General features: G+C 43.1%; 1 protein-coding gene across 1 annotated transcript in view; it reads left to right on the forward strand.

Moving 5' to 3' along the window:
• ASB4 (ankyrin repeat and SOCS box containing 4) overlaps positions 1 to 12743 on the forward strand; it is a 77130-nt gene that overhangs the window by 55015 nt on the left and 9372 nt on the right. Inside the window, exon 3 of the mRNA NM_001192864.3 lies at positions 1831 to 2321. Within this exon, the coding sequence (NP_001179793.1) occupies positions 1831 to 2321 (491 nt within the window). The remainder of the gene's footprint in view (positions 1 to 1830; positions 2322 to 12743) is intronic.

Raw genomic sequence — 12743 nt, forward strand, 5'->3', positions numbered from 1 at the left:
TTGTAAATGTCCAAATACATTAAAAAAAAATAAAGGATGTGGTTTGTTCCAAGTTGGCCTGTAAATTTCACCCTGACCCTCTGATCCCTTTCTTACTGGAAATTCTCCTGTGTCTGAAGTGACCCCCCACTGGCTTCTGGGAAGACATTCATTTCATTTCACTCCAGAGCACAGAAGGGCTGACCTGAAGGGAGATCTGACCCAGAGCCGCTCCAGGGTGGAATCCTGATGAACACGAATGGCAGATCTTCATGAGGGACTATCTTTGCTTATAATTCTGCTGTCTGAAGTTAGGAGCAGAGACAGTCTCAGAGTTTACAGAACAATGTGCTCTCAGAAACCTCACTAGGGGGTGGGTTTTGTATTAGACAGCCAGCAAGCTGGTAGGAGTATCCCCTTTCTTAAATGTGTTCCATATGATCAGAGGATGCCGTGAAAAATGGCATAAAGGAGCAACACATGGAGAACAGATTTTTAAAATTAACAAAATGCAACATGATTTCTCCATTACTTTCAAATTTTCAAATATCCAAAGACAGCAAAGCAAACAAAAAAAAATTTAAAGAAAAATAATGAGGTAGAATGGCACAGTGGTGAGAGATTATGAAGCTAGGCTGTCTGCTGTCAAACTTCTGTTCTAGTGCTTCTTAGCCTACTATAGTTATTAGCCTAAGTACAAATTTCTTCATCTGTAAAATTGGGATAAAAATGCACCTCCTGCAAAGAGTTGCTAGGAAGATTCCATGAGGAATATGAAAAGCATTTAGCTCAGAATTTTGTACATCGCAAGTGCTTAATAAATATTAGTTGCTACCTTAATAATAATAATGATAAAAGTCTTCCCAGATTTATCCTTGAAGTAACTATAAACATTTCCAGTAAAACTGATTATAGAGTAGACCCTCTGGGGTCATTTAGCTTACCCCAATTAAACTAGGATGAGAGGAAAATTTCAGTTTCTCAGATTGATCATTCTAGTACTTAACTTTCCTATCAGAAAAAATAAAATTTACTCATTTTCTTTGTCTGTTAAATAAGTGGTTGGATTAAGTAATTTCTAAGGAGATTTCCAAGCACTCATAATTTGCATTTCTAAATAGCCATTGTCGACAATAAATTGCACATATTACATACAATCTTTAATTTTTTTTTTTTTTTTTTGATGAGTGTTTTATTTTCCCAGCTTCTATTATTTTCCTTTCAAAATGTGACCTTTACTCTAGTTTGGTCATCAGAGTATTTATTTTTGCTCCAGGTGTGTTCCAAAGGAGCCTCAAAGAATTCAGCGGCTTGATACTGTCAGTGTCCAGTCAGAAGACTGAATTTCTATACCACTAAAGTTCCCTTGTACCAAGTTTTTAGGTTTAGCTGCTTGGGAAGAAAAAAAAAAATGACATGATATTTAAGAAATCTCATCAAGAAATTGATGACTTTTGAAGCCACACATATAACATATAAGCCTCAAAGATAGTGATATAACCTTTATTTATTTTTTTAATACTTGATATTTTATTGATAAAAGCTATTTGGTTATCAGAATCACTTTGTATTTCCCAATACACCTAGGAGTAGGAACTAGAACTGAACTAACAATGCTGCGTCGCACAGTCCCAATCTTCCTTCTCAGGCCCACTCTCCCATCACCCCATATATTTACTGCTTGCCCAGAAGGTGGCACTGTCGTTTCAAAGCAGTGGCTCCCATGGGGTCCAGAAATGGTACTTGGAAAAATGGGTAGTCGGAAGCAGCGAGAAAAGGCCTGTTTAATGAGCCTTGTGAGTAACGGTAAAATATGTTTAAATAATTGTCTGCTTCAACCTCGCTTTCTAGGGGCGAATGTGAACATGAAGACCAACAACCAGGATGAGGAGACGCCCTTGCACACGGCTGCCCACTTTGGCCTCCCCGAGCTGGTGGCCTTCTACGTGGAGCACGGGGCCATCGTGGACAGTGTGAACGCCCACATGGAGACCCCTCTGGCCATCGCAACCTACTGGGCCCTCCGCTTCAAAGAGCAGGAGTACAGCCGGGATCATCACCTCATCTGCCGCATGCTGCTGGACTACAAGGCGGAGGTCAACGCCCGGGATGACGACTTTAAATCTCCGCTCCACAAGGCAGCCTGGAACTGCGACCACGTGCTCATGGACATGATGCTGGAGGCCGGCGCGGAAGCCAATCTCATGGACATCAACGGCTGCGCTGCCATCCAGTATGTGCTGAAGGTCACCTCCGTGCGACCCGCCGCCCGGCCTGAGATCTGCTACCAGCTGCTGCTGAACCATGGGGCTGCTCGGATATACCCGCCACAGTTCCATAAGGTGAGGCTGCCACGTGCAGAACTGGGCGGATGGGCAGCAGGGTAATGGGGACTCAGAGGGTGGCTCAGTCTGAAATCTCCAAGTCACTCAAGCCTGTTGGAGGCCTGGCTAACTGCCTCTGACCTTCGATCTGACCTTTCATTTGTGTATCTACCCCTAGCTATCTCAGCCTAGTCCACGTTTGTTTGAAATCTGGGCTGAGAGCAGAGAAAGAGCAAGAATAGCAGGTAATTGTCCATGGCCTGTGTGAACACCAGTGAACTGGTAGTGGCTTCCTGGGGGACTGAATGGGCAAGATCAGAAGGATACTGTGCCTCTGCAGAAGCGGCGAAAGGCGCCACACTGCACACGCGGCTCTTCCACAGAATGTCTGCCTATAGATGACAGAGCCTGCTTTGGAACCGGTTTGAATACAGGAAAGGGCGGCTCAGTTTTCTACTTTAATGAAAACTAACATTTATTAAGAACTAATAGTTAATATTTATTATAGATAATAAATTATATTTATTAAGCACACTTATAAGTCATCTTACATTTCTTAATTTAATCCATTTAATTCTGTAATAATCTGATAAGGTAGATTATATTATTATTCTATAAAGGAGGAAACTCAGGCACAGAGGAGTTAAGCAATTTGATCTCACACAGTGGCACTGTAGGTATTCAACCTTAGTTCACTTGGTGCTAGTCTTTAATTTTATAATATACTACACAACCTTTATTTTAAATAGTATTTATTGATAATTTCTAATGGGCTGCTGCTGCTGCTAAGTCACTTCAGTCGTGTCAGACTCTGTGCGACCCCACAGATGGCAGCCCACCAGGCTCCTCTGTCCATGGGATTTTCCAGGCAAGAGTGCTGGAGTGGGGTACCATTGCCTTCTCCGTCTCATGGGCTAGTAGGGACCAAATATTAACAATATTGGCAAGATTAATACATGGTCACTACTCTCAGTTAGCTTAGGATCTAGCTGGAGAGACAAACACGTAAAGAGGTAACTTTAATATTTCATGGTAAATGACGAAGTAGAGGAGTGAAGGGTTCTATAGCGCATGGGAGAGTTTAGCATTAAGTTGATGATGGTAATTAATCTGGAAACCAAAATGCCTTTCACCTAAAATAAATCGAATGATAATGTACCTAGGACCCCACTCATCTAAAAGAATTAACAGGCAGCAGAGGAGTTTTGTGTGCTCACGAATGCAGGGTCGCAGAAAGCTAGCAGACAGAAGTTTTACCAAATTCACAGCCGGCTTCTACCTCCTACCTCGGTAAAATGTCTGAAGTCCTGCAGTGTGAAGGTTAGTTGGAAGAAAAGTTCCCCTAAGGAATTTAGGGGAGGTGCACTCAGCACATTCTATGCAGACAACCCACAGACATCCCAGCACAGATGTGATGAGTTTGATGATTCCTGAGCTCTCAGGAAGGAATTTTCTTTTGGTTGTCGGTGTTTCAATGGAGGACTTTTTTTTTTTCTTTAAAATTGTATGTAATTCTCATAATGTCCTGGAACTCTATCAAACTTTTATAGAGAATTCCAAGAGGTTGTGGCTCAGCTGGTAAAACAATCTGCCTGCAATGCGGGAGACCTGGGTTCAATCCCTGGGTTGGGAAGATCCCCTGGAGAAGGGAAAAGCTACCCACTCCCGTATTCTGGCCTGGAGAATCCCATAGACTGTACAGCCCATGGGGGTCACAAAGAGTTGAACACGACTGAGCGACTTTGACTTTCTCCTTCCAGAAGATTATGGTGATTAGAAATAAGATAATAAATAATGTTACAATAATATCTTTTGTTGACTTCTAGATAGGCTTTATACAGATTATTCACTTTTATTATTATAATAACCTCTGAGGTAGGCGTTGATATTATCCTCATTTAAAAGGTGATGTAATTCAGATACTTTTCTAAAGTCACACAGAGTAAGTGGTCAAGCTCATTAATTTTTTACTGAACTGTGTATTTCCTTTTAAAAAATTATTTTTTATTGGAGTATAGTTGGTTTATCGGAGAAGACAATGGCACCCCACTCCAGTACTCTTGCCTGGAAAATCCCATGGATGGAGGAGCCTGGTAGGCTGCAGTCCATGGGGTCGCTGAGGGTCAGACATGACTGAGCGACTTCCCTTTCACTTTTCACTTTCGTGCATTGGAGAAGGAAATGGCAACCCACTCCAGTGTTCTTGCCTGGAGAATCCCAGGGACAGGGGAGCCTGGTGGGCTGCCGTCTATGGGGTCGCACAGAGTCGGACACGACTGAAGTGGCTTAGCAGCAGGTAGCAGTTGGTTTATAGTGTGTTAGTTTCTGCTGTATAGCAGAGTGAATCAGATACATTCATTTATTTAACAAGATTCACTGAGTACCTATTATGTGCCAGGAACTGTTCTAGGAGATGGAGACAGAGCCATGAATCAAACAAGGGTGTTCATGGAAGTTACTTTCTAGTGGGAGGTAGGGAAAAACAAAACAACAAATGAAATAAATACACTCTGATATGTTAGGTGCTATGGAGATAAGTAAAGCAAGGTAAATAAAGTAAGAGACTGTGGGGTTTCTTTGGTTTATGTACGTGCTGTTTTACAAAGGCTGATTAGAGAAAACGAGAATGTGAGGAAGCAAGTCATGTGGATACCTAGGGGTGGGCAGAGGTGGGAGGGGAGCATTCTAGGCATAAAAAAGCAGGTGCAAAGATTCTGAGGTAAGAGGACTAAACATGTTTGAGGAAGCCAGAGTGCCTGAAGTGGGGTGAGAAAGAGGAAGCGAAGCCGGAGGGGCACATGAGAAGGTGGTTTGCAGACCACTTATGTGGCCTTGTAGGTTATGCTGATGGGCTTCCCAGATGGTGCTAGTGCTAAATAACCCGCCTGCCGATGCATGAGACGTCAGAGGCCTGGGCTCCGTCGCTGGGTCAGGAAGATCCCCTGGAAGAGGGAGTGGGAACCCACTCCAGTATTCTTGACTGAAGAATCCAATGGACAGAGGATTCTGGCGGGCTACAGTCCATGGGGTTGTAAAGAGTTGGACATGACTGAAACGACTTAGCATGCATGTACTGGTTGAATATAGCTGGCATTTCCAATAAGATGAGGGCTAAGTTGCCCCTGGACTAGACAACTAGTCTAGTTTTACTGGGGACCTCCACAAGAGTTATTTTGGTGGCACACTGGTGAGAAAAGGTTAATCAAAGTGGATTCAAAGGAAAAAGGGATAAACGGAAGTGAAACCAGTGAAGAATTGGAGGCATTTTCTTAAAATGGAAGCGTAGCTACAAGGGAATGATGGCTGATATGTTTGTTGACTGATGGGAGTGCTCTAGGAAAGGGAGAAAAACTTTTTGCAGGCGATTACTTGAGCACCACCTTGATTTGGAGACAGAAGATGGGGTCTAGGGCCCAAATGGAGGTGTTGTTCTTAGCGCAGACAGTTCATCCATCATCACTTCAGTTCAGTTCAGTTGGTCAGTCGTGTCCGACTCTTTGCAACCCTATGAATTGCAGCACTCCAGGCCTCCCAGTCCTTCACCAGCTCCCAGAGCTCACCCAGATTCACGTCCATCGAGTTGGTGATGCCATCCAGCCATCTCATCCTCCGTTGTCCCCTTCTCCTCCTGCCCCCAATCCCTCCCAGCATCAGAGTCTTTTCCAATGAGTCAACTCTTCACATGAGGTGGCCAAAGTATTGGAGTTTCAGCTTTAGCATCAGTCCTTCCAATGAACACCCAGGGCTGATCTCCTTCAGAATGGACTGGTTGGATCTCCTTGCAGTCCAAGGGATTCTCAAGAGTCTTCTCCAACACCACAGTTCAAAAGCATCAATTCTTCGGTGCTCAGCTTTCTTCACAGTCCAACTCTCACATCCATACATGACCACAGGAAAAACCATAGCCTTGACTAGATGGACCTTTGTTGGCAAAGTAATGTCTCTGCTTTTGAATTTGCTATCTAGGTTGGTCATAACTTTCCTTCCAAGGAGTAAGCGTCTTTTAATTTCATGGCTGCAATCACCATCTGCAGTGATTTTGGAGCCCAGAAAAATAAAGTCTGTCACTGTTTCCACTGTTTCCCCATCTATTTCCCATGATAGTAGAAGGAAAAGCAGTGCCTGTGTACCCAGATGTGCAGATGTTGGTAGATATGTTAATAAGAGTTTGTACAAGTTCTATTAAAATTGCTCCTGTTTTCTCAATGAAAAATGAGAAGTGGATGGAGACGAGGTTTGAAGGCTTAAGGCAAAGGTGAAGGTGTGAGATGTTTATCATGGGGAGCAAATGGACTTGGGAAATATAGGAGGGTTGCTGGTTGGCTCAAGCCTATTAAAGGTTAATAGTCATGTGTTTGATTCAGACTGAGGTCTGTCTGACTCCTGAGCCTAAGCCCTTAGATTTAGCAGTTTCCACTGTGTTTTCTGATATTACCCACGAAGTGTAATTAAACCTGAAGGATCACAACACAAGAAGAGACCTAAAGAGGTCATTATATTTAATTCTCAAGACCTTAAGGAGAACTAGTGTTCTTATTGTGTTTGCAAATCTCCATGAAGGCAGATTCTACAGCCTTCCCTTCCTTGGGTATCTCATGGGTTTTGGACTCCTGCCCCTACTCCAGCATCCCTTCTATTTTTTTTTTTTTTTTGGTAAATCATCTAAACTAATTCTCTACTTCTTATTTCTTACCTGGAATAATTCATATGCATCCTAGTAAATTTTTACATCTTTGTGAAATCAACCCTGAATATTTACTGGAAGGACTGATGCTGAAGCTGAAGCTCCAATACTTTGGCCACTTGATGCAAGAGCTGACTCATTGGAAAAGCCCCGATGCTGGGAAAGATTGAGGGCAGGAGGAGAAGGGGGCAACAGAGGATGAGATGGTTGGATGGCATCACCGACTCAATGGACATGAACTTGGGCACACTCTGAGAGATAGTGAAGGACAGGGAAGCCTGGTGTGCTACAGTCCATGGGGTTGCAAAGAGTCAGACATGACTTAGCGGCTGAACAATCAGTTTGTACCTAAGGCTTCCCTTTTCCCACATCAAAGTTTGTATTTCTCGCAAGTTTTTAGCTATTACGTATTTTTGCCTGGGGATCTTGGTCAAGGTATGTCTGAAAATACAAGAATTAGAACAATGCTTAACCCTTATATTTTCTTTATAAAATTTGAAGAAAGACTGCTGCCTAAACAGCCTGGAAAAATACTCATAAAATCTAATGTTGAAGACACCTGGTTGGCCTCAGTTGTTAATTCTTACCTTCCTTGCAATTTCCTCATTGACCAATGGGCTTTGGAATGAAAAAATACTTTTTTATGATAAGTTTTGATGCAAGCACCTTAGAAATAAAGTCAATTGGTCATATTCTATGATAAATTGAACAACTTTTATTCAAAGTACAGTGATCCATAATTTTTAGCTATGAATATCTACTTCTTAGTTTGCACCCCTTTTCTGGATCATACACACTGGTATCTGCTGCTGCTGCTAAGTCGCTTCAGTCGTGTCCAACTCTCTGCGACCCCATAGACAGCAGCCCGCCAGGCTTCTCCCTCCCTGGGATTCTCCAGGCAAGAACACTGGAATGGGTTGCCATTTCCTTCTCCAGAGCATGAATGTGAAAAGTGAAAGTGAAGTCACTCAGTCGTGTCCAACTTAGCGACCCCCTGGACTGCAGCCCACCAGGCTCCTCCATCCATGGGATTTTCCAGGCAAGAGTACTGGAGTGGGGTGCCATTTCCTTCTCCACATATGAAAGGTTCCTATTTAAAATTTTTACCTCTGCTTTGTCACTCATAACTAGTGAAATTCATTCTAGACTTTGCCATGCTATGCATATCAGGAAAGCATAGAATTTGGGGGGGAGGGACGTCAGATAAATTTGTGACTGCCACTCACGTGAGTGTGATTTTGAATGAATATCTTACTTCTTGAGCCTCAATTTCCTCCCCTGTGAAATGGATATGCTCTATGCCTTGGCAATAATACGCAGACTGATTCCTTCACTAGAAAGTAATGAACCTTACTTACAGTACATCACAAATATGCTCAGAGCCCAGAAGATGGTGCCAAACATATTTGTATTTTTTTCTGGAGTCAATTTCAGTTCTTGCAAGGTCCCTCCCCCAGTTCCTCACCCAACCTTCATCCTGCATCTATAAATATCTTCCCCTTGGACTACCTCCATTTTTTTATCTCCACCCACATCTCTCTCTTCATAGTGGGACTTCTAGAAGACACACACACAAAAATCGGTGTCTTTCTAATGACTCATTTCATAAAGCATAATTTTGTGTATATTTATGTTCTAAGGCCATCTTCCTTCCAGAGAAGAGGATGGAGAGAGACTGAGGACATGGAGGTGCCAGGGAGACATACTTTGCCACTTTATCCGTGAATAATTATAGCCTTCTCCTAAGGTTGCTTTAAGAATAAAACATGCTAATATTTAAAAAGTGTTTATCATTTCTGGTCATATGTGTGTGCTAAGTTGCTTCAGTCATGTCCAACTCTTGCAACCCCCTGGACTGTAGCCCGTCAGGCTCTTCTGTCCATAGGATTCTCCAGTTAAGAATACTGGAGTGGGTTGCCAGGCAACCATTAAATAAATAGTAACTGTAACTGCTGTTACCATTACTTATCTGTTGAGCAGTAGAATCAGTTTCCCTATGCCTGGTTTGCCCACAGGGGTTTCCCAGGAGAGACAATGTATGAGAATACCTAGAGACTAAATGTTGAGTTTTATTCTGAACCCCCCTGCTGGTTGACTTCATTGGAAAAGACTCTGATGCTGGGAGGGATTGGGGGCAGGAGGAGAAGGGGACGACAGAGTGAGACGGCTGGATGGCATCACCGACTCGATGGACTTGAGTTTGCATGAACTCCGGGAGTTGGTGATGGACAGGGAGGCCTGGTGTGCTGCAATTCATGGGGTCACAAAGAGTCAGTCAGACATGACTGAGTGACTGAACTGAACTGAACTGAAAACAGGTCTCTGCAAAATTAAGTTGTTCGGTTGCTAAGTCATGTCTGACTCGCTGTGACCCCATGGACTGCAGCATGCCATGCTTCCCTGACCTTCACCATCTCCCCGAGTTTGCTCAAATTCATGTCCACTGAGTTGGTGATGCCATCCAACCATCTCATCCTCTGTCCCGCCTTCTCTTCTTGCCTTCAATCTTACCCAGCATCAGAGTCTTTTCCAATGAGTCGGCTCTTCGCATCAGGTGGCCAAAGTACTGAAGGTTCAGCTTCAACATCAGTCCTTCCAATGAATATTCAGGGTTGATTTCCTTTAGGACTGACGAGTTTGATCTCCTAACTGTCCAAGGGACTCTCAAGAGTCTTCTCCAGCACCAAAGTTCGAAAGCATCAAAAGTAAGTAAAAGATCCTTGTCTCATTTCCTGGTAAGAATCTCATTAGGGATTGAGTTGCTTCCCATCCCCCCAGGAGCATGGTGCTGGTGGGGCGGAGCCACAGGTGACTCCAGATGGTGGAGGGAGAACCTGGTCCCATAGAATTTCTTCCTCCTGGCTCAAAATGGAGGGAAGTGGCTTCTGAAAGGTTTCCTGTGGGGCTGCTGGTCTGGACATCGGCAGTGGTCAAGCTAGAAACACACCCGCCTCCCCTTCCAAACTTCCTCTTCAATTTTAGAGTCAAAGTGGTCTTCACCAATTAGGAAAGGTCTTTAAAATTTCCAACGTCAAACAATTGCTGCTTCAAAAAAAAAGGCATTCTGCCTGATTCCTAAAGATTTGTTTCAGTTACTGCCAGACTTTCTTGGCTAGACCTCTGATGAAAGAGAATGAAAGCACTTCCTTCTGGGATTGGAGATCATGAGCATTTCAATTTTAGAAAGAAATCCTATCAGAATGTTATCCGTGGAGGAAGGGAATGTGACTATACTAAAAGCCCTGAAATTGAGATGTTGCCCTCTGGAATTCCCCCCTTGGCTTGTGGTGCAGAAAGGATTGGTAGCTATCCGGATCTGCCTACGGCTCTGGACAGTAGAACATCCCTCTCCTTGACATGTAACTTCTTGAGGCTGGTAAGACAATTATGATGACAAACTGTATTGAAACTGAAGTTAATGCTTTTTTAAAAAGTGCCAGACTAGAGGGGACAGGTCTTTAAATGGAGTTTCTGTTCTCCCACAAGAAATCTTCCAAATGTGAAGAAGATCTTAAGTCCTGTTCACAAAGGCAGTTTTCTGAGAGATAACAGCAAGGGAAGTAGGAAGAGGGGCTTAGTAACTGTGGGTATAAGTTCTCATTGTGGCCGTGTGATTTTGAAGTCCCTTGATCTTTCAGAACCAAGAGAAAACAAAGATTAAAAATATCAGCTTTCCAGGAATGTCTGAACAGTGAGTAAGGCATGTAAATCATTGAGGCTAGTAGATGCACAACAAAATTTCTTCCTTTCCTTTTCCTCCCAAAATGTACTCTTGGTCCATTGTAGGAGTCTTCCCTACCAGCCTTACTTTAGCAGCTTCACTCACCTGTAGAATAAAATACATGTTCCAGGGAACACTGTCTGTGGTTGCCATCTTATTCAGTTCTGTTTTGCTCCTCTGAGTTCCTCTAATTTGGCCATATGCTAAAGAGATTTAAGGATTCAGTTGGCTACTAGTAGATGGTTGGTATTTTAAACATTTTTGTTGCTACCCAATAGACTGAATAAGAGAACTGGCCCCTTTCCAAAGGAAAACTAAAGAAAAACTATTCAATTTACTATGCAGATGCTTCAAAGTGATTTAGAGCAACTACTCCACAGCCTGACTTTCCAAAGAGAAAGTCATCTTTACAACAAGTATGACTGACTCATTTATCCAGAAGATAAAGTGATTTGTTCTCTTGTGGATGGGGAATTCGGTTTCCTTATTTACAAGGAACAAGGTCAGAGCTGAAGATGCTGTCTTCCAAATACAAAACAAATTTGTAGAGGGTGTATTTCACTGAAAGCCACCCGTATGTAATTTATGTATAAATTACATAAGGGGTGGGGAGAATTATAGGGCCTGTAATTGCTTTCCAGGGTACAGAAGGACATTTGATTTTTTTTTTTTTCCCTTCAGCATAATTCAGAAGGAAGTGATACCCCAGGGAGCCAAGACTGGGTTTTCTTTTTGGGCAAGAAAGACATTTTCTGGGGAAGGAAAAGGTGTGTCAAAGTTTGGGGAAGGCAAAGAAGATTTCTGCCATTGAACCATTCTGCATATGAAGCCCAGGGTATAAGCAGTCTCTGATCATCAGGTACCTTTCTGCACACAAAGATATCAGTATAAAAGGGCAGACGTAGCTTTAGAATTTCTCTGCTGAAGTGGCTTACAGGTGGTACTTGTGTTGGAAGGGTGGCAGGGGGTTTACCTTGAATCTGTTTTCTGATTTACGCTTTTAGGGGTCAGATGATGAAGGGAAGGGCCTTAAGGTCTCTCCAGTTGACACCTTTTGTCCAACTCTTCTTCTAAGAAGGGAGAATAGAGACCCCAGAGATGTGCAAAAGGTGAAGTCTCCCGGGTTTGCAAAGAGAAAGCGGAAGCTTCTACCTTCTGGGTCCACACCAGCCCCTCCTCATTTGGTGATCAAGGTTCCTGGGAGTCACCGTAGAGTGATGATTTATTAGAGTTTGCTTTCTCAAGCATCTCTTTTTTATTGTTGCCTGGTGAAATGATTACTGAGGCTTAAAGAAGGCATGTCCAGCTGTCTTAGTTGTGGAAGAAGCTAGACATGTCAGCTCACAGAGTTGGGAAGCTGTCAGGCTAAAAGGAGCCTTTCCTACTGTGAGAACCATCTTCTGTCAGCAGAAAACTTACTAGTCAATGTAAGCAAAACCCAACATGGCAGGCAGTGGGAGCTTCAGACGTTGTGTGTCTCAAGATGGGTGTTTAAGGACTACTTGAAATTTTTTATCCTAATGAAAGGTTAGTTATCTCCGTGTGATATATGGGAGTATGCCAGGTGCAAACTGAAGCACCAAATGTATGAAGTTAGGCTCCTGAACTATGAATGAATTGTATTCCTGTATACAGGTGGCGCTAGTGGTAAAGAACCCACGCGCCAGTGCAGGAGACACCAAAGGCCTGGAATCCCTGGGTCGGGAAGATCCCCTGGAGGCGGGCACAGCAATCCCTCCAGTACTCTTGCCTGGAGAGTCCGATAGACAGAGGAGCCTGGCAGGGTACAGTCTACAGGATCACGAAGAGTCGGACATGACTGAAGTGAATTAGCACAGCATACCTAACTTTGTTTGAACTGTTTCTGAATAGAGGCTGGGAATAGGGTTGCCAGACAAAATATAGGATGCTCAATTAAATTTGAAATTCATCAGTAAAAAGTAACTTTTAGTATGAATATGTCCCATGCACTACCGAGGCCATATTTATCCTAAAAACACCCTACATTATTATTATTATTTGCTAAATCAGGAAA

Source organism: Bos taurus, chromosome 4 (genome assembly GCF_002263795.3).
Source record: "Bos taurus isolate L1 Dominette 01449 registration number 42190680 breed Hereford chromosome 4, ARS-UCD2.0, whole genome shotgun sequence".
Taxonomy (NCBI): Eukaryota; Metazoa; Chordata; class Mammalia; order Artiodactyla; family Bovidae; genus Bos; species Bos taurus.